The sequence below is a fragment of the Solea senegalensis genome, linkage group LG5, assembly GCF_019176455.1.
Source record: "Solea senegalensis isolate Sse05_10M linkage group LG5, IFAPA_SoseM_1, whole genome shotgun sequence".
Lineage (NCBI taxonomy): Eukaryota > Metazoa > Chordata > Actinopteri > Pleuronectiformes > Soleidae > Solea > Solea senegalensis.
Genome location: NC_058025.1, coordinates 14,575,541 through 14,595,920, shown reverse-complemented (window position 1 = coordinate 14,595,920; position 20,380 = coordinate 14,575,541). Strand labels below are relative to the sequence as shown.

General features: G+C 42.1%; 1 protein-coding gene across 1 annotated transcript; it reads left to right on the top strand.

Moving 5' to 3' along the window:
* The first annotated feature begins 1,966 nt into the window (after nucleotides 1-1,966).
* On the top strand, nucleotides 1,967-6,823 carry hic2 (hypermethylated in cancer 2). Its single transcript, XM_044026595.1, has one exon. The coding sequence runs from the start codon at nucleotides 2,016-2,018 to the stop codon at nucleotides 3,762-3,764; it is 1,749 nt and encodes a 582-aa protein (XP_043882530.1). The 5' UTR covers nucleotides 1,967-2,015; the 3' UTR covers nucleotides 3,765-6,823.
* Nucleotides 6,824-20,380: the final 13,557 nt, after the last annotated feature.

Sequence of the window (20,380 nt, the reverse complement as noted above, 5' to 3'; positions counted from 1 at the left end):
AATGGGTCACTGTGAATTACATTGTGAACTGTTTCTGGGATGTGTCTGCATGCCCGGTGAGAAACTGGTGAGGGTGGGAGGAGAGAGAGAAAAGCATCAGAAAGATGGGGGGATGGTGAAGACGGCCATGAGTGTCAAAGCATCAGGGGCAAGCCCAGGCCTGGTCCTGAGAGTAATGATCACTCCAGCTGATTGTATCAGCTACCATGAATGTTCCACAGAGCTGTCTTGGGTTCATCAACCAGACGTCTCCCTTTTACAAAAGTATCCTTGTTTTTTCTTGCACAATAGTTACTGTAACCTCTAAACTACTTTTACATCAGTAAATTTAACATCCAGGTTTGACAAGTCCTACATTTATAATCACTTTCTGTAGGGCAGTTTGCAGTTTTAAAGTTATTCACTCAACTTAACTGTAGACTCTGTGACTCACAGATCCAGCATAAGCTACCTGAATTCTCATTTCTTCCATCCAAAATGAATTGGTGGTGAACTATATTCTTTTATAAATATTTGTTCTTCATTAGTATTATATTGTTGCCGACTGCACAAGCAACCCTGATTTCTGTGATTTATAGAATGTGATTTGGTCTGATAGGTTCAGATGCAGCATTACCCCTAAGATGTTTTGATTATGAGTTCAGTTTTGTGTCTTTGTGTGTGTTTCTCTGTCTCAAGCAACTAAATGAACCACCTTTCTCCTACTGCATATAATGAAATATGGTTTTCAGTCAAACTCGAATTTGGCACAGCATTTAAATGGCACACTTCCATATGTATTTACAGCTTGAGCTAAGCAATTCTCTGCATCACTCTGTAATCTCCTGTAATATGGCATACTGTACTCTGATAATGGGCATTAAAGATGTGGTTTCATTTTAGGCTCAGGGCTTTCAAGCATGCTTAACATGACAAGCCCTGCTGTCTAAAGGCTAACCCCACTGTTACCATCACACACACAGCTGTGCGTAGGTTCCAGATCAGTTCTGCTAAATTTCTTTACAAAAAAGTGTGTCCTCATTGTCAGGATAAAAGTGGAGCACCATGATGTGTAATAGGTCATCAGTATGTAGTTTAACAGTGAATGAGATTCATCTGCCCTAATTCCATAAATGGGTGCCTCTCTGGAGGATCGAGTGGTACTGTCCTTGTCTTTGAGCCACCTACCCCCACCCACTTCTGCCCTAGCTCCTATGTAGTTTTACCTGCTCAGGTGTCACCTAATCCCTCTCCCCAGGCCCTGTTGTGCCACTGACCCTCCCCACCTCTAGACAATGGGGCAGGGCTGACATTACCATGACCTAATGGAGATGTGTTTTCCAAAGAGGGCATCCCACCGAAACTGGAGTTGCACCTCATAGATATGGAAAAGAAGATGAGAGGAGGCACCTTTTTTCGAAAAGTAGTTACTTTACTCTTTGTTCTTCTCCAGCCTTCGGTTTTTGTGCAATATGTGCAATCAGAACCTGACCCATGCAGGATTGCAATTTGCATGAAAAGAAAAACGAGAGGGAAGGAAGGGTTCTAGTTTCTAAGTTGCCATGGTATTGTGTGGCATGATGTGCTAACAGGTTGCTAATTTCCTGTGAGAGCTAAAAGCTTGGGTTGATGTACTCACAGTTGGAGACGGGACATGTGGCGTTTCACTGTTAGATATGTCAGAGTTTTTTTTTTTTAAACTAAAGGCTGATGAACGCAAGGTTTTGGAGCAAATGTTTCACATACAATACCAGCTCAAATTTGGTGTTCTCTGTACAAGACCATTACACATTAATTTACTTTCCCTACCTTATACACAGTTGGGCAACCTATTATTTGATACCAATCTATCACTTCTTAATGTCTGCAATGTAATACTAATCACTTTTTTCATTATTTTTCTTTCAGCTTCAGGTGGTGTTCGTGTAGGAAGAGAGAGAGAGAGAGAGAGAGAGAGAGAAGGAAAGAAGGAAGGAAGGAAGGAAGGAAGGAAAGAAAGAAAGAAAGAAAGAAGGAAAGAAGGAAGAAAGGTGGAAATGGAACTGCCAAATCATGCCAAACACCTGCTGCTGCAACTCAACCAGCAGAGAGCCAAAGGCTTCCTCTGTGATGTTATCATTGTGGTGGAGAATGCACTCTTCCGTGCCCACAAGAACATTCTGGCCGCAAGCAGCATTTACTTCAAATCTTTGGTCCTCCACGATAACCTCATTAACCTTGATACGGAGATGGTTAATCCCTCTGTATTCAGACAAGTGCTGGACTTCATCTACACTGGGAAGCTCCTGTCCTCATCGGACCAGAGCAGTGAGCAGAACTTCAGTGCCCTCTTAACCGCAGCCAGCTACCTCCAGCTCCATGACCTCGCTGCTCTGTGCAGAAAGAAGCTTAAGCGCAGTGGTGGGAAACCTGTGCCAGGTAAACCTTCCACTCCAGGTCCCCATAGCCGCTTACGTATCAACAACCAACGACTGTCCTCCTCAACCCCTGCTGGCCCAAACAACCATTATCCTCCAACACCTGACACAGACCAGCCACAGCCAGATGAAGGTCTTCGGGACAAACTCTCAGATGATGAAATGTTTGTTGGCAGCTCTGGGAAGAATGGGAACAGTGGTAATGGCAGCAGTAACGGTAACCTCAGTAGTGGAGGGAGTGCTGGAGAACCAGACCTTGGACTAGACCTGTCAAAGAAGAGCCCTCCCTCTTCAGGCACAGCCACTGATGCCCTGAGCCCACATAGTAACTCACAAGAATCCCCTCAATCTGCCTCAGTATCCACAACCAACAGTGCCTCACTGGATGACTCCTCTGCCACCCTACTAGGTGTAGACACAGAAACCATGGAGCTCAACCCTTCCTCTAAAACCTCAGAGGAAACCCAAAACCAGCTTGATGGGGCCCCACCCCAGAAGAAGTCCCGGCAAGGTTCTCGCAAGAATGAATGGCCCAAGAGAGAGGCAACAGGGTTAAAACCTGAAGACCACGAGAGGCCTCTGGTTAATGGGGTGATAGTTGGTCCCAAAGATGGCCGTTCCTCTGGGGTTGGAAGGGGTAGTGGTAGTAGCTTTGCCTCTGACCAATCCTTCCAATGTAAAGATGAGGAAGAAGGAGGAGAGAATGGCCAGGACCACAGTGATGAGAGTGGTCAGAGTGATGGAGAGAGTGCAGGAGGTAGAGGAGGAACCGGAGGGGGACATCAAAACACCAACTATGTGTACAGACAGGAAGGTTTTGAGCCAGCATTTGGAGACAACCTCTATGTGTGCATTCCTTGTGGTAAGGGCTTCCCCAGTTCTGAGCAGCTCAATGCTCACGTGGAGACGCACACTGAGGATGAGCTCTACATCAAAGAGGAAGGAGGGACCTTTGTGAAAGAGGAAGATGAAGAGGAAGCAGAGGACCTGTCTGCCCCAGTAGGTCCTTCCAGCTTAGGCTCTGAGCGTCCATTCAAGTGCACAGTCTGCAGTAGGAGCTACAAAGACCCAGCAACGCTGAGACAACATGAAAAGAGCCACTGGCTGACCAGGCCTTTCCCTTGCAACATCTGTGGCAAAATGTTCACCCAGAGGGGCACCATGACACGCCATATGCGCAGCCACCTTGGCCTAAAGCCATTTGCATGTGAAGAGTGTGGCATGCGCTTCACTCGCCAGTACCGTCTGACAGAGCACATGCGTGTCCACTCTGGGGAGAAGCCGTATGAATGCCAGCTGTGCGGTGGGAAGTTTACCCAGCAGCGTAACCTCATCAGTCACCTGAGAATGCACACCTCACCCTCTTAGAACTGCATCAAGCCAAAGAACTCTGGGAATAGAAAACAAAATTCTCTACTTTTTTTCCATCTCAACAGGAAAGAAACGCACACAAACACATTCACATGCAAACATGCATAGTACTTCATATGAATTCCAGTTTACAGTGCCCCGGCTAAGTGAATGATGTTGCTGTTGGTGACAGTGGGATCTTGTTGATGCAAGAATCATGTCATCATTTATATAATTTGCTCACCTCTCAGGAGTTCTAGATGAACTATTTACTCCTGTCACTCTCCAAAGTCACGAAGCCATGGTGGAGTGGCATGACCTGTTGTCCGTGCTGCAAGTCTATCAAATGTGAATGTGGGTACTACTATAAAGCCCCACCACCACCACCTCATACCCCCACCAACAACCTTCCACTGCTCGACACTGAGTGATGGTTCTTGGAGTTTTTCAGATTGTTCCTCAAACGGATGAACTCAAGAGTCCCCTCTGCACTTCAGTGCTATTTTGACCAAAAACCCGTGCAAACAGTACTGGCAATAATTCAGCAAAAAGATTATTTTTACCCTGACAGCTTTATATCCTTTATGTTGGTGATGGGGATCTGTATGTAACAGAAGGGATAACTGGGTTTGGGACCATCTGCATGCTTTAACTGAAAGTCCTGAAAGAAGGTCCTTGGTGGGATACCATTGAATTAAGATTTAGTTTTTACAGGCAACAAATATTCTAAGTCCTCTACAGCTTTTCACGTTAATATATATATATAGAGAGAGAGAGAGGGGATTTTTCATTGTTTTCAATTTTGCCTGCTAGTCCTTCCAGGAGAAATTACTGGTTGGAAAGATGAACCCTTTGAGGTACTTGTTTTACTTAAAAGAGCTTGTAATGTTTCAGTGAATGTTAAAACTGGAAGGTCTTGGGATTTTACTCGTGGAGGGGAGGGATTTGGTTTGGGGTGGGGATTTAATGGGGGTAAGAAAAGGGTGTTTTAGTCTGGACGTTATGTTCAGTGGGTACGTTTTGATTATTGCTTTTCTTTTTGTCTGTATAGCTTTCCTCCCCTCAGAAAAAAAGAAAAAAAAGTCTATTTGTATAGACTTCTGACCTTGCTACCTCTGATTACTCTTACAAACTCTGTTGTTTAGTTTAAAGTTCATATGTAATTAATTGTAAAAAGTGTGTAGATTATGGTAACTTTTCACCGAATGCTTTAACCTGCCCAACTCTCAACACAGGTTTTTTTTTAATGGTCATAGATTTTACACTTTAATATTGTTTTAACTATTGTTTTACTTGTCAAATATAGCTTTTTGGGTGCCATGCTCAGTGTGGCCCCGCTTCAAAGTGTACTGTAGCTACCTGCCTGGAGCAAATAGTTAGTTAGTTAGTGTAGATGTATAGTGTTCCAAAGATCTTATGAATGTTGAGGAGAACAGAGCTAACTAACAAACATTGCTAGACAAGTTCATAACCAAAGTTTTTAAAAAGATGTACTTAAGATATATAGCATACTAAATTATTTTGCTTTTGATTTTTCTTTTTGCTGTATAAAACAAATTATGAATTATATTCTAAGTCCAGACAAAGAAATCCACTGTTGATGGAGTTTTGGCCAATGACTCTGAGACTGAGGAAGGTTCTTGCAGTTTGCAAGGAAAGCTTGTGCTGATTGGTGGGCCGGTATAATGTGAACTTCACCACATTACGGAACTGGTAAAGTTTAAAACATGTCCCCTGTACATGTTTGTTTTTTGTTTTGTTTTTTCCCCCCCAGAGTCCTTATCACTTTATATTCCCTGACTTTAAAAACAGGACATGATGACATTGTGTATGTTCTTTTCAGACCAAAAAAAAAGAAAACAAAAGATAAAAAAAGATAAGAATTATAATCAGAATTTAAATGTGAAGTTCAAGTTGCTTGTTAGTTTTTTTTGAGCCAGACTTGTGAAAACTTGTAATAAGAAGGGAGGCGCAGAGATGCACTGGACAGCTGGACAACTCATTGTCTCCTACAGCATCCTTAGATTGTATTTCATTTTATCACAGAATTATTATAAATTATTTTAAACCCTTAAAGCTTTACCTCAAACAACCATGAGTTGGGAATGACTCCTCTTTTTTTCTGGGGGTTTCACGTAAACCTGTCCAGTGTATCTACTCTAAACAGTTACTCTGTGGAGCATGAACCTTCACTACAAGTTTTTGGTATAGGCATTCCTCTATTATGTTGGATTAAGTGTCCTCTTGGTTTTTAAGAAATTCCTCTTTTTTTCCTTACGTTATGGTCTGTGAAATATTTGTCATCAGGACACCACTGCAGTTACGAACATTCATTTTAAGGTACCTGCGTCCTGGACTCCCAGAGTTGTTACTTGGTTATGATGGATGTTGGTGTCTTGCTGTTTTGAGCTGTCACATTTTTAGGGATTGCATGGTACATCTGTGAAATCTTCACACTCCTTACCCCCAACCCCCGACCACAAACATGTTATTTATCGCCTGATCTGTTGTTGCTTGTGTTCTCTTCTGGCTTTAGAGGGAGTCCACAATGCATTGCCTTCAAATGTTACATGTACTTGTCAGCACTTAGTGCAGTACAGCATAATGTCTGTCATGCAAAAGGTGTTTTTGTAGAACAAGATCTGTAGCCATCTCTGCAGAAGACTTTGCAGCTGCATTTGAATGCTCGCATAACGAAGAAAAAAAACCTCCAAACTCCAAACTGTGACCATACTACTACTACTACTATTGCTACTACTAATACTACTACTACTACTACTAGTACTACTACTATTCAAATACTTCAGGGATTGTTCTGCATCTGTGAATGCAGACTCTCAGCTACATTTGTATGACATAGTATTGTATCAATTTCTCTGTATTTTAATCATATGGAAAAAGCAAAACACTAGTTTCATATTTAAGATATACAGGGGGGTACTTTATCAACTAACACAGAGAGCCTTGACAAAGGCCAGGCAGCTTGAAACAAGTCTACATTTGAGTTAGTTACACAGTAAATAGTTGCAAAGTTGTACAAAGAACTTAAAAGAAAAAAAAAAAAAGAGAGAGAGAGAGAGGTAGAGAGAGAGAGAGAGAGAGAAAAAAGCTCATACCCAAATCCACAAACTATTTTTTAAACCAAAGCACATTTGAATGATTATGGAACCATGTGTGGCTCTAAAAAAGAAACGTATGTATTTATCTCATTGTTTACATAAACTCTTACAGTTTTACAGACCTCAGTCGGGGCTCGGCCATTCAGAGGGGTGATCTTGTGTTTTTATTTTTATTTTTTTGATGCTTTACTACAGAGGTTGCTGCCAAAAATGAAGGCATAGCATCAAACATAGGTTTAACTGTTGTATATTCAATTCATGGGAGGGGTGTGTGTTTTTAGGGGCACCTTGCCTCCTCCGCTGCCTCCTCCTCCTCCTCTGCCAGCTGGCTTTGGGGTGACCCTGCGCCCCAGTCCCCCTGCCCTCTGGCCTATCTTCTGATGGAGCTGCATTGGTGGGGGTCTGCTGTGCATCCTTGATGTATTAATCAAAAGGCATTGTTAGTCAGGGTCTTTAGCTGAACGTTGTGTCTCTGTGTTTACCCAAATGCTCTTGAAGACTAACGCTGCTGCTTGGGTCTCTTAATATGTAGAAGTGGGTGTATGTATGGTTTGGGTTGTTCGAGTAACATGGTACATCTCTTATGCTGGCTCTTCCTAAAACCTATCTGGAGAATGTAGCTTTGATTTGTTCACTGCATGTAAAACAGGCTCATCTGGTCGTCTTAACTGTGAATGTTAATGTTATATTCTGCGTTTATGGCGTTTTTGAAACTATTTTCTTTAGCTGCCTGAGTTCTGGGGGTGAAAGCAGCACAAACCTCTGACTGGCCGGGCCTCACACAAAGTTGGTGCAAACACTTATTGACAGTGTTCTTTTTTTTTTTTTTTTTTTTTATCAAATGTCTATTGTCAGTGATGAATGTATTTATTTCTGGTCCTGCCCTCACCTCTGCAAAGATTTAGCTCAGTGTGTGAGACTGAGGTGGAGGCAGGACCCCCTTTTTTGTTTTCTTTTGTTTTTGTTTATAAGGATTTCTAGCTGAGAATCAAAATTGAGACCCAATACCTAGCCATTAACCATGATCTGTGAAGTTGACTTTTTTTTTTGGAGGGAGAACTGATGTTATGTTTCTGAACTCAAAAAAAATGGTCTATGGCATTTAATATCTTTTTTTTTCTTCTCAGTTATATATGACAGTCTGTAGGGTTTTAATTTCATGTGTTTCACTCTGGGTGTTTTTTTTTTGCCCATGTGTTCTTGAGTTCTCGCTGAATGACTGCACATAAGGGGAGATGAACTTTAACTCCTTGTGTGTCTGCGGACACAGACAGGACACTGTGACCTGCCTGTGCAGAATGGAGGCTACTGTATCTTTTCAAACATGCTCTCCTTGGGTGTTGCCATGCTGCTACCATTAAAAACAAAAGACATTTACACAGTAGAGACATGCACATAATCAACATTTCTTTCCACTGAACGGGCATTTTCCTCTAAGACTGTCGTTACAGTTCTTGTCTTTAACCACTCGCCACTTCCTCCCATCTCTTTTTACAAGAAGTTCAATGTTTTATTTCAGTGTCTGTCTGTTCCACAGTGGAGGGATTTTAGAATCCATGGGTGAGATAGCTTTACTAAGTGCACTTTGTACGTTTTTCACGGCCTCTGGGAAGACCCAGACGCTTCAATATCAGTCTCCATTTTACCAATACAGTAGTTTTCTCTTAGACTTTATTTTCTCACCCTCTGATTGTTACTGTGTGTTTTTGAAATATCATTATGCAGTGTTACAAAAGCTTTAAAATGAATTTACAAAGCAGGAAACTCAACTGAGACTATGCTCCACTCTAAGCATTCAATTTGCCATCTCATTTCTTAGCGTTGTTGTTGTACCATGTACAGTTGTTTCTACTTCCATCCTCTCCAGGCGTTTGTATAGTTGAGGGGCCGGTCTGTCCAGTTATTATGGAGCTGTTCCTTCTTACCTCGGCAGACTAAACCAAAGCCAGTTTCAAAATGGCCTCCAGTGCCATTAAAACTTCTCTAAGCTTTATTGTCCCTTGCTTTATCTCAGATTCGTCTGACCCTTTGCTTTAGCGCTTTGACCCTCTGTCATTTCTGTTGATGCACAGGCGACTGTACCCACTGCCCTGCCGCATTTTATATTTCACATAAAAATCGGCTGTAACTCCCTTGACGACGTGCAGTTGTGACTCAAACGAAAACACAAAATTACCTCAGACGTTGTACTAGAAATGTGCTATTTTTTCATATCACATCTCACTGTTTATACTCACTCCCGCTATTTCTTTGCCGTCCATCTATTACCAAAAAGTGTTTTTGTTTTTTTTCTTCCTGAAATGGAGTTTGTAGCAACATATTAACATATATATCACCTTAAATTTGCGTCAGTTTTTAAATGTATTAAGGCTCAGTGTCAGTGTCTCAGTTTTTGATGTGCACTACATTGATAGAAGGACAAAAAAAAAAAAAAAGTAGTACTTGAAGAGTTGATTAGTGGAGGTGCCCATGATATGGGTGTATCAAGCTTCCCCTCTGGTCCGTTTTCTTCAGGAACAGTCTCTCAATAATGTATCAGGATCTGTGGGCTGAGAGGCTCTGGAATGGACATTTAGTGTCTTTGCTGATGAATAATTAAAGTCCAGGAAGTCCTCCCCTTTGGCAAACACACTTCATATGCAAAGGTGTACACACCCAGGTCCACTTTTGCTGGCATGCATGCACATTACACTTCCACTCATGCAAACACCGATGCAATCGCGTGGACTTCAAACACAACTTAATCTGCACACACCAGTATTTAAGGTGGGGCTCTTGGACCCCCTTTTGTGGCTTTTGGCAGCACCCAGGCTGGGCTCTCTCTTTATCTCCACTCCTTTGAGAGCTCGTATTCAGGTCAGAGTTACCGCCGTGCATAACGACGGGGCTCGCAAACTCAAAGTGTCATAAAAGTGTAATACAGCTGACCTCAGCACTCACAACCTTGCAGTCTTAATGTACAGCAGTGAGGAAAAATAAACTGTTATTTTATGATCTTTTCATTAAAAGCTTGATTGAAAACCAAAGCTTTGTCTATGGGATTCTTTTTTATTATTATTTTAGAACTCAAGTGTCATTCTATTGTTTTGTGAGTGTAAAGTGATCCTGTTCATAGATAATACCTAAAGAATGATGTCCCCCCCCACACCTCACAGGTGACATGTGTCTTGTCTCAAGTATTTTTTCCTGTACATGTCAACTTGTGTTCCCAGGTCCCTCATGCACAAGTTGTCTTATATTTGGCATGATTCTTTCAACTTAGAGGATTCCTTGAAATGGTTTTGAAAATGGTTGAAATGCTGCTAATCGTTTTCCTGCAAACATTCAGCTCCTTTGTTTCAGAGAAAAACAGTTTTTACTTTCTTGAGCGGTCACAAACAGCAAAGGTTTAATCTAATAACACTTCCTGTAAATGAGCACTTACAACATGCATCAGACAGAATAATGTTTATTATTTTAGATTAAACCTAACATTACATTCAGTTTTACTTCCATCGTGCCAACTTAGATTATCTCTAGGCACTCCAGTACAGATGCTGCCATTTTGAACCACTAACAACAAACTAAACTTATTTTGAGTTTTGACACAAACTGGAGGCTACAACTGTTCTCCAACTCACTTGAAAGGGAAGGGTGAGGTGAGAGATGTTCAACTGCAACTGGCAAATTCGCCAATAAACATCGCTCAATTGTACACACTGTACCTTTTAAAGGCTGAGACCGTACAATTATTACGGAGAGAAACCCAACAGTTCCCAACGAGCACGCACTTGTGGCAGAACCAGTCTCAAAGAAGAGCACCTTTGTAATGAAATAGTGTCGTAATAATAGCAGCAGCTTTAACAGTAGCACCTGTTGAGATAATTATGCTGCTATCACTAATCCCATCACCCACTCTGTCATCTCCACCCCCTGTAGTTATAAGGCAGACATGGGTATCAGCAGCCCCCTCCCTCCATTGTCTCTTTGTAATATTTCTTTTGATGCCCAGGCAGAAATGCCCTTGGCTGTGGGCTGCCGGCCTGCCCATCACTCACAATAAACACATTCTCAACACAGTCATGCACACGCCCTCTTCAGGTATGTAGATAGCCACCTTAATGGCTGTCTGCTTTACATTGTCCTGTCCCACTGCCACCCTCCCATTATGTCTGTGTCTGTGTCCAGTGTCCAGTGACTATAATGTTTGACTCTTCTCACTCTGCCACTCACTGCTCCTTCCCCATATCTATCCTGCCTTATTTCATATCATTCGGACTCTGATCAGAGTGCAGGGAGCTGGCACATTTATTGCTCTTCTGTGCCATTAGATATTCACCATGCCCTTAGAGGTGTCACATGTTAAATGACCCTGAATGGGGTCGCGGAGAAACAATGGCCCTGGTGTCGATAGCCCTACTCTGCCCTCCCCCATCCTGAGCCCCTCTCTCCCCTTAACATGAGCGCCAAGCAAACACAATAGCGAAAGCTGGGGGTGGCTGAGGTGGGTGGGTACCCACTGCAAAGACCTGGAGTGCCTGTTCGCCTGCCAGAGGTCATTCACGTTCAGAGCTGTAGTGGCTCCTCAAGAACCGGCCCCAAACATAGCGTATACATACTGTAAATTATCTGTATATTTTTTCAGCTGGGGAAGAGAAAAAAAAAAACGCCCCCACTTCTCCCCAACTTTCTTATCCCAGTGGGTCTTTGAGCATGAGTGGAATTTACCAGGGTCTGCCCAGGTGGGTCCAGGCTTGCCTCTGCTTGTCCCTCTATAATCAGAGGAATGTGGATGAAAGATGCCTGGCCTGCCCATGCTGGGCGAGGGAGATGGACAGCGTCTGTTTTAAGTGGTACACACACACACACACACACACACACAGGCGAACATATCCCACACCCACCTTTATCTACAACACCAGACGGCTTTTTTCCAATGCTGATATTAAACAGAAGGACTCTTGTCTTGGTTGCCCGGCTGTTTTAACCTCAATATTTAACCTTTTAAAAAAGGCTGTATTTGCTTTCTTGCTGTTTTGTCCCCCATTAAATGTGTATTTTCTAATATACAGTAAATGTAAAGACACCTTTCTACTCATTACATGTTCAGCTTATTATGGTACTTCACAGCAGTTATAGGCAGACCAATGGCAATGCAATTTTATAAACCTTTTATAAACCAACTTTCCGTTGCATGTGCTCTTCAAAGTGATTTGAAGTACAGATGTTTTAAAAAGTTTGTTAGCAGAGACGGCAAAACCTACTATTGGTCCAAAGCTATAAAGCATGACGGAAAGATAGAGAGAGACTGATTGCATCAGAACATTGAACATATATATATATATATATATATATATATATGAATACACAATGTTTCAGTTTTTTTTCAATGCACATCAATTATTAACAGTGTGTTGAATTAATGCCTCAGAGCACCATGTTGTCTGTATAAGCATCATGGTGGAGCAGGGGAAAGATCCGGGGAAATGTTGATTCACTGCTACCTTGACCCCTGATAGAAAGCTCAGTCTTGTGCATCCCAGGCTCCAACACTTCTTCATCTCTGCTTCATCTTTTCATCTCCCTCTGCCTCTGCCGGTGAGGCCATTCCCTCCATCCGTAGTTAAATGTGCCCTCCTCCTAGTTTTTTTTTTTTCTCTACCTTTTTCCTTAGGGAAGAGTGCAGTAGATCTGGTCCCAGTGGACGGACGTGTGTCTTGGCACAAAAGTGCAACGCTGCAGGCAAGGTATATATACACATCCATTTGTGTAGGACTTTATTGATTTTGCTGTGTGAGTCCACACACGTACGGTATGTATGAAAACACCTCACTTAAGACATATCTCATTATTTTGTCACGCTCGTATACACTCACTCACTAACGCTTCCCTCACTACTGGTCTCATTATGGTGTGATACAAGGATTCACTCACTCCTTCATCAATAACCCATCAGTATTGATGGGGACTGAGTACACTCTGAGCATCAATACCTGATCTTAAATTCAGTGAGTCTGTTTATGTTGCATGGGGAGGATGTCCAAAGGTTGTGTTGCAGGTTTGGCAAGAAGCTGAGGCCAAATAGACACAGATTCAGATCTATGTAAGACATGTACACTGAGATTAACTTTGTAGTTCTTCATCCGCCCTGAAGATCACCTCCAGATCCAGAGCCAGGTGCAGCCGAAGCTTCTCTTTTTGGCAAAACAAAATACAGTACCTATGTATGTGTCTGCTTCTTTCACCGCTTTTCACTCTCCCACTCAAGAAATTAATCTTTTTTCTCTTTTTGTAACCGTCTTTTTTTTTCTTTATTTCCCGAGGCCTCAGCCTGAATTGAACCAAGCTGCTGAGTCACCGAGCGCTTGATGGTGAAAGGCAGAGAAAGAGAGCAGAGAGAGAAGGGAGAGATGAAGGAGAAAGAACTCGGCAGGTGGTGGGCACCGCCGCGGCTTCAGTCCGCAGAGTCTTTTCAGCTGGCACACAACTGCTAGGCTGCCACAGAGGCCCTGCTTTCCATCAGAATATCCCCCGCTCTTCCCCCTCTTTAAACGATAAACGAGGAGAACAGGCTTGGGCTGGAATAATAGGATCCTTTCTTTCTGCCTCTGCCATGTGTGTGGACAGGAACAATGGCAGGGTCCGGGAGGGGAAATGATTCAAAGTGAGATTTTCACCTGCTCTCTTCAACCCTAGGCTCTGCTCCTTTCAGAGCATGCTAATGCCAGTTCGTTTACAGAGTGGTACTGTATGCTGTAACACACAGGCACACACAAAAATGCTTTTTCTTTCTCTTTGTGACAGACAGTTTAGTTTGTTGTGCTCCAAGACTTCCATCTCAGTAATCAGACTCATTATCGTCATTATCCCATTTTCAGGGCTAAATAAGGACAAGAGAGTGGCTAACCTGCTTCGTGGCAGCATCTCAGTTTTTCAGCTTTGTTCACTTACCTATTGCTCCGAGGAAAGCAAAGGTAATCTTAATCTTAATCTCTGTACAGAGTTGGTGCCAAGTATCACTGCGGTACGATTTGGGAAACAGCCAGTTGTTCTTTCAACAACACAAGCTTCAGATCAAACTGTCCTCATCAGCAAATACAGATGTTTACAAGTTAACATTTTTCAAAAACCACTTATTCATCTTAAATGTTGTGTTTTAAAGGACATGCTTGCCCGTGTATCAACATAGCAACAAAAACATTGGTGTGCAGGTAATGAGATCATCGCTACTATAATAAAATCCCTGAATTGCTTTAAGGTTGTATGGTTTTGTTGACTGCTCTTTCCAAGGTCAAAAGGGAAGGTGACAAATTGATGTATTGTTAACGTCAGCTACACTTAAAAAACAAAAAACAACAAATTAACAATTAAAGAAAAGAGTCCTTGGCGGCAGTTAGCAGATCATTAATGTTTCATAACATCTGGTACAAATATCAAATTCATTCACTGTGCAAAAACAAATATGATGTCATGATGCCCACTGTTGGTAACTGTTTCTTGACTATGAGACATAAAGCACAGTCAAGCCATTATGAGATTATCTGTGGGAGACGGAGGAGGAGAATCTCATGATGAAAAATATATTTGTCTCAAAGAGTAATCAGCGTCATGGCTTGTAGGTAAACTCATTTGCTCTAATCTCCTCCTCCTTTCTATTAATTTGTTTATGTCTCTCTCTCTGTGTCGATCTATCTCTGTATTTGGATTGTAATTCCCTTCAGTGGGCGAAATGAATTAAAACTTGCTCCTAATTTGTCATTCGCTGACCGCCTTAGAGTGTTAATCAGTGTGTGCATCACAAACACAGTGAAGCGCTCGTGCACACAATCGCTCACACTGTCTTCTGTGGAAAACTGCGGTTAAATGAATGGCTGCTGTTTACGTGAACGTTCATTTAATAACAACACAGTTGTTTCCTCTCTGTTTTCTAATGTAAAACAATCATTGAAGAAACGCATTTAAAGTTCAGTTGACAAGTGACACATTACTTTCTTGTATGTGAATATAATGTTTCAATCAGCGGTTGTTTTAATAAGAAATGAGTGATTACTGTATTTGGACAAACGTTGGATACTTTCCAGAGAAGACTGGCTTTATTGTCATTATGTCTTCAAATGCTCTTTACATACTGATTGCAATGAATAAATTAAAGCAGTTCTTGATGATATTATTCTGCCTTTGTTTATTTTTTTTGATTGAGGGGAGTGTTTGTGCACACAGAATTCACTTCTGAAAACTTTTAATTGTGTTTTCATACCGTCATACGTCGGACTTTATAACGCAACACTGATGTTGCCTCTGTCTGTCTTGACATAGAATGAATCTCTGTGGGGAAACCTAATCACGCTATGCTAAGAATCACAGAGATACAGTAGTTGTGTAGAGCTGAGAGTCTTAGTCAGAACTGTTTGACATATCTGCGGAAGCTGCGAGGATGTAAAAAGTCTTTCCAAACAATCAGTTTTCTTCCACGTGAGATGACTGAACAACCTGTCAATGTAGGCAGATATGTTGACAGGCAGGTTGGCTTTTCATTCTGCTGGTGCACTCAGCACACACCAGAGTCTTCTATCACAACTCAAACTAGCAAAACAATAATAATAATAATAACAACAATGTTTGTGGTTTTCTTACCCATGAATGAGTCATGAGCACAGTTTGTGCTGTGTACAAGCGCTAGCATTAGACGCTGCGCTCACGTTTGTGAGGCACGTGCGTGTGTTTTTGCAGGCATGGTTTCACATGGACGTCTGAAGAAAAACACATTTTCTTGTTTGTTTGTTTCCCCCAGCACTGCCAACTACACCGATAACTTAGGAGTGTGCTGATTGTGTCAGCACTGAGGAGCAGCAGCTTGAACATGTCTTTGAAGTGACTGCTGGTTAACGCACTGTCTTGATGGACCGAGTTTTATTTTCTGCTTGTTCCATTTGAAAACAGCTTAATTGGGAAGAAGGCTGAATTAAAATACCGTGTGTGTGTGTGTTGTTTCGATATTGTTCAATAGGTATATTTGCACATATGACCATGCTTTACTAAACTGATCACCTACAACAAATAATACCACAGTCCACTGACCTCTCCTCTCCTCTCCTTCCTGTCCAGTTACTTTAGTCAGAGTACCTCATCCTTCCTCTACCCATTTCACTTTACGCCTCAGTTCCCTCTGTAATTGGACAGAATTTGATCTGTTTTCCTTTCTCTTTCTTTCCTCTGTTTCATTTGTCCTTGTTTTCCTCCTTTAATTCTCTATCTTGCTATCTTTCCCTACAATGATATAGAGTCAGTGTTTTTGTTTGAAACCTTTGCTCATTGTCTGTGTTGCCCTCTCTTGGCCCCTTATCTTCACTGTCTTTTAAGATATTAATTTGGGTTCAGTGCCAGAGAAAGAGCAGGAACTGGGAAGAAAGCAGGGGAAATGAAATTAAGTTAAGGAGAGCCATGCTTTTTGGCAGGAGGAAATTCTTGTGGCAAAGAGCTACACCCTTTGCTCTGAGGCCACCAGAGAGCATTATGGGAAGGAGCAGAGGTAGTCTCACCCCAAGGGAGGAGTGATTAGATTGTTTGCTCTGGCCTTCCCAGCAATATGTAATATTAATGCAAAACAGTCATGCATTAGGGTTAGTGTGTTTTCTTTGTGATTGTTTACACTGTTGTTGGAGCTCTGTGGAGAAAATGGCAACAATGTTTTCTAATAAATTCTCACATTTGAACTAAATCTCATTAATGAACCTCTTTATAATGGAGCTTATATTAATAAAAACGAGTTTATTGACTTAATGTGACTTAATGTGTGTGACACTGCAAAGCGACCTCAATGATCTAGCTCATGATCAGGAGCCTCATGATATGGGTTTCAAAGCAAAGCAAAAGAAAAATCATTAATAATAATAATTCCGACATTCTAAAATGTATTACATGTGAATACATGGGCATTCAAGAGGAAATGGGGTTAATACTAGACAATAAACTTGTTTGTATCATGTTGGACATAATGTTTTTAATTCATCAACACACAATGGGAATATCCATTTAAATACAGTATTTAGTGAGGTTGTCTTTAAATCAATGTATGGAGACCGAAATAGAAAAAAAATGATTTGTCTTACAAAGAATATTCAGCTGTAGTTTTTCTTTCTGTTTCTATTTCTACTTGACACCAATAGAATAGACACAGATCATTTCAAAAAGAATCCTAATCCTTTCCTGCCCCCGAACCTTGCACTCTCACACATTGCACTACAGTTAGCTTGCTTATGTACACACGCGTACTTGATTCCATGAATATCAGCGAGCCCTGAGAAACAGCCCACAGTCACAGCTGAATGGGGTCATTTTTTGATTTGAGGCACCTGGAGGGGGTCTAATAACCTGGGAGCTGTGCCTGACCCTGTATTCAAGACACCATTACTATGCTAATGCTTACGTAGCAATTGTGGTGGTATTGTTCAGTGAGAGCTTACGAGAGCAATCCTGTATTTGTGCACGCTGATGTCAGTAATAAGCGTATGCGTGCACGCGCACGTGTGTGTTGCGGCGTCAGTTTGCGCCTGTGGAATCGGATACTTCCGCGTCTGATACCCTTCAGGAGATAATGGAACCTGCAGTGAATGAATGAGTGGCAGCTTCTGGTGGAGCCCATGGATTCTTCTGTGTTTCCTTCACTCCCAAGTTTCTCCATGCCCTCCCCCAAGCCTCCTCTCCTCATTCTTGGCATATGGTGATTGGCTGGGAGCACGAGAGGATGTAATAGTGTATGAATAATTGAGGAGAGGGTAAGAAAGAGAGAGGGGGAGAGATGTGTAAACTGACCCTCAGCTGTCCTCGCCAGTATCCATACCCAACGGTGCAACAGTATTCAACCTGGGTACCAAAAATATACCAGCGAGGCTCGCGGGAAGGTTTAAGGTACAGAGTTGGGTGGACTTCCCTCGGAAACGTTGTCTTCTGTTTTGTGTATGTGTTTGTACATGTGTGGTGGTTGTGCATGAATGCACACACACAACTTCACCGTGGCAAGAGTCAGTCCGAGGTTGCATTGCACTTAACCCAACGGTCCCACGAGACCACCACATTCTGCAGCTGTATGTGCCCTTGTGTGACTGTGAATGTGTGTAGCAGTGAGTGGGTGAATCAGTGAATGAGTTTTATGCCCTCCTGGTTTCTTTTGAGGATCTCAGAGTGGCCACAAAGGGAGACGAGATTGTTGCCATGCAGGGTTGACCCTATTCAGCTCCTGAAAGATGTGGAGTGCTTCTCGTGAGGGCCAGTGCAGTCAGTCAGTGTGTGAGGCTGATGGGCACAGGAGACCCTTAAAGGCAAGTAAACACACCACTATACCTTCTGAGGTTGCCATGGTTTCTGGGGAATGTCGTTGGGCAAGCTGAAGCACATCTCTGGCAATTCCACCCTGCCTGGCAGCAATATATGAGTGTGTGTGTGTGTGTGTGTGTGAGGATAGCAGACAAGATTGACGTAAATATGCTGTAGCTTGCAACTTGTGAGTGAATTCCACATTTTACATGAGTGAAAGATGCAGGATCTTATCGGTTTCACATCACATGTGCGTCCCTGGCAATATCCGTTTTCCCCCACATGAGGACAAACAGTGTGGATGATCTCCAGTACATCTATAAAAGAATTAGGACAATGAGTCATAAGAAGGGCTCCGTGCAATCGATGAGAGCAAACATTTCAGCTTCTCATGGCGATGCTTTGAAAAGTCCATGTATGTAATTTACATTACATAGTACAGTGTCTGGGATTATTGATTTAGTGTAGCAGTGGGGCGGTTGGTCATAAGACAATTCACTGTTGCATTTCTTAATGTCGTGTCATTGGTCAGTTCTCTTTCCTGATGGCGCCGATTCAGAAAATCAGCCATTTCTCTGCAGCTCATCACGCTTCTACTGATCTGATGATGTAGTTTAAGCGGAATTATTGTTTTTAAAGGATCATGCTTGTTTTAATCAATCTGTATACAAATGACATTAACTTTACAGCTAATAGAGGCTTTTGTGTTTCACATTTTTACCCTCATCGTGTAATTTTTCCCACACTGTCTGTCTGTCTGTCTGTCTGTCTGTCTGTTTACAAGTTTGCACAAAACAATGTAATTGATTTTCGCGAAACTTGGTAAGAGGGTGGGGGTTGTTTGTTTGTTGAGAGCTTCAGCAGCAGACCAAGCAGCAAACAACACTACTGTGATCATTAGTGACAAATACACACAATAAAATAAAAAAAAAACACAACACACTCAACCAGTAGAACCAAACATTTCCTACTCTGATGTTTCGTAGGTTTGTCCCTGAAGCCATTAAAAGGCAACCATAGAAAAACTCTACTCAACAAAACATGTAGACTCATCATTTGAGATATTTTAATGTACACAGTTGACTTTATTTATTTATTTACATCAGAGATAAATACGTTATTGAAACATAAGACTTCAAAACCTAAAAACAGACAATAAAGCGAAAGAAAATATAAACAACGTCTCATATAAAAACCAACACTTACGTATGTAGCAAAAATAACCTTCAAGGGTTTAAAGTGTTCTGATGTTTGTACGAGTCAGTGCCTGCGAACAGCTTATTTGCCCACAAATATATACTGGCATATAAAAAATAAAGTGGTTCTCATTTTATATTCACGTCATCGCTCACACACACACAAACACATGCGTTAGAGTTGTGTCCTGCAGCTGGGAAGTGGCCTCTTGACTTTGACTGTTAAACCAATAAAAGCCAACTTCATTACAGTCTAACCCCCAGCTATTGGACACTAACACTGTGGCAATGAGTCGACGGGCAATAAAATCACGAGCTACCTCAAGAGGACGGATGAACACGCGCGCACACACCAAATGCACACAGCAACGAGCACATCAATTGATTTAATGATCACCACGCTGTCTTTTTATACACACACACACGTGGACATTCAGTGTAAATTCAGGATTTCTTAGCTTGGCGGAAGTGTGTTTTTTTTTCTCTTTGTGTTTCTGAGTCCGTTGAACGTCTTTCCCTGAAGAATAGACTCTGTGAACCCACACGCTGACACGATTTGCTCTGGGCTTCCTGGCCAGCCCGTGTTTAACAGGGTCAAGCCCTGTGTCTGTGACTGACGCTCTACCAGCAACAGCGGACACACAGACTCATACAAACACTGCTCCAGATGTTGCAGTTGTGTAAGAGTTCCTGATGTAATTCCTGTAAAAAAAAGAAAAAGTGGCTACTTTTCTGATGGATGCAGAGAGCAGAGAAGGGAGATGATTTTGCCTCTAATGGATGGCTTTGACTGGGTCTGGCTCAGCAGTTCTCTGTCTTGGTGGGGTCTCAGTGGCCCTGTCCCTTTCTTCATTCTCCAATCCGGTACACCTATCCTCCCCTTCCCCTAATCATAGTGACCCAGCCCACCTTGAGCCTATGTGCTTTAGCATACTCAGCAGTACAGTGGTAATCAGTAATCAGCCTTTGGGTGTAAGCCTTTCTCCCCACACCAGCAGCACAAGGTTCTCAGTCACCTAATAGGGAT

Coding starts and splice junctions, on each gene's coding strand:
- hic2 (XM_044026595.1), top strand. CDS start 2,016: ATGGAACTGCCAAATCATGCCAAACACCTGCTGCTGCAACTCAACCAG.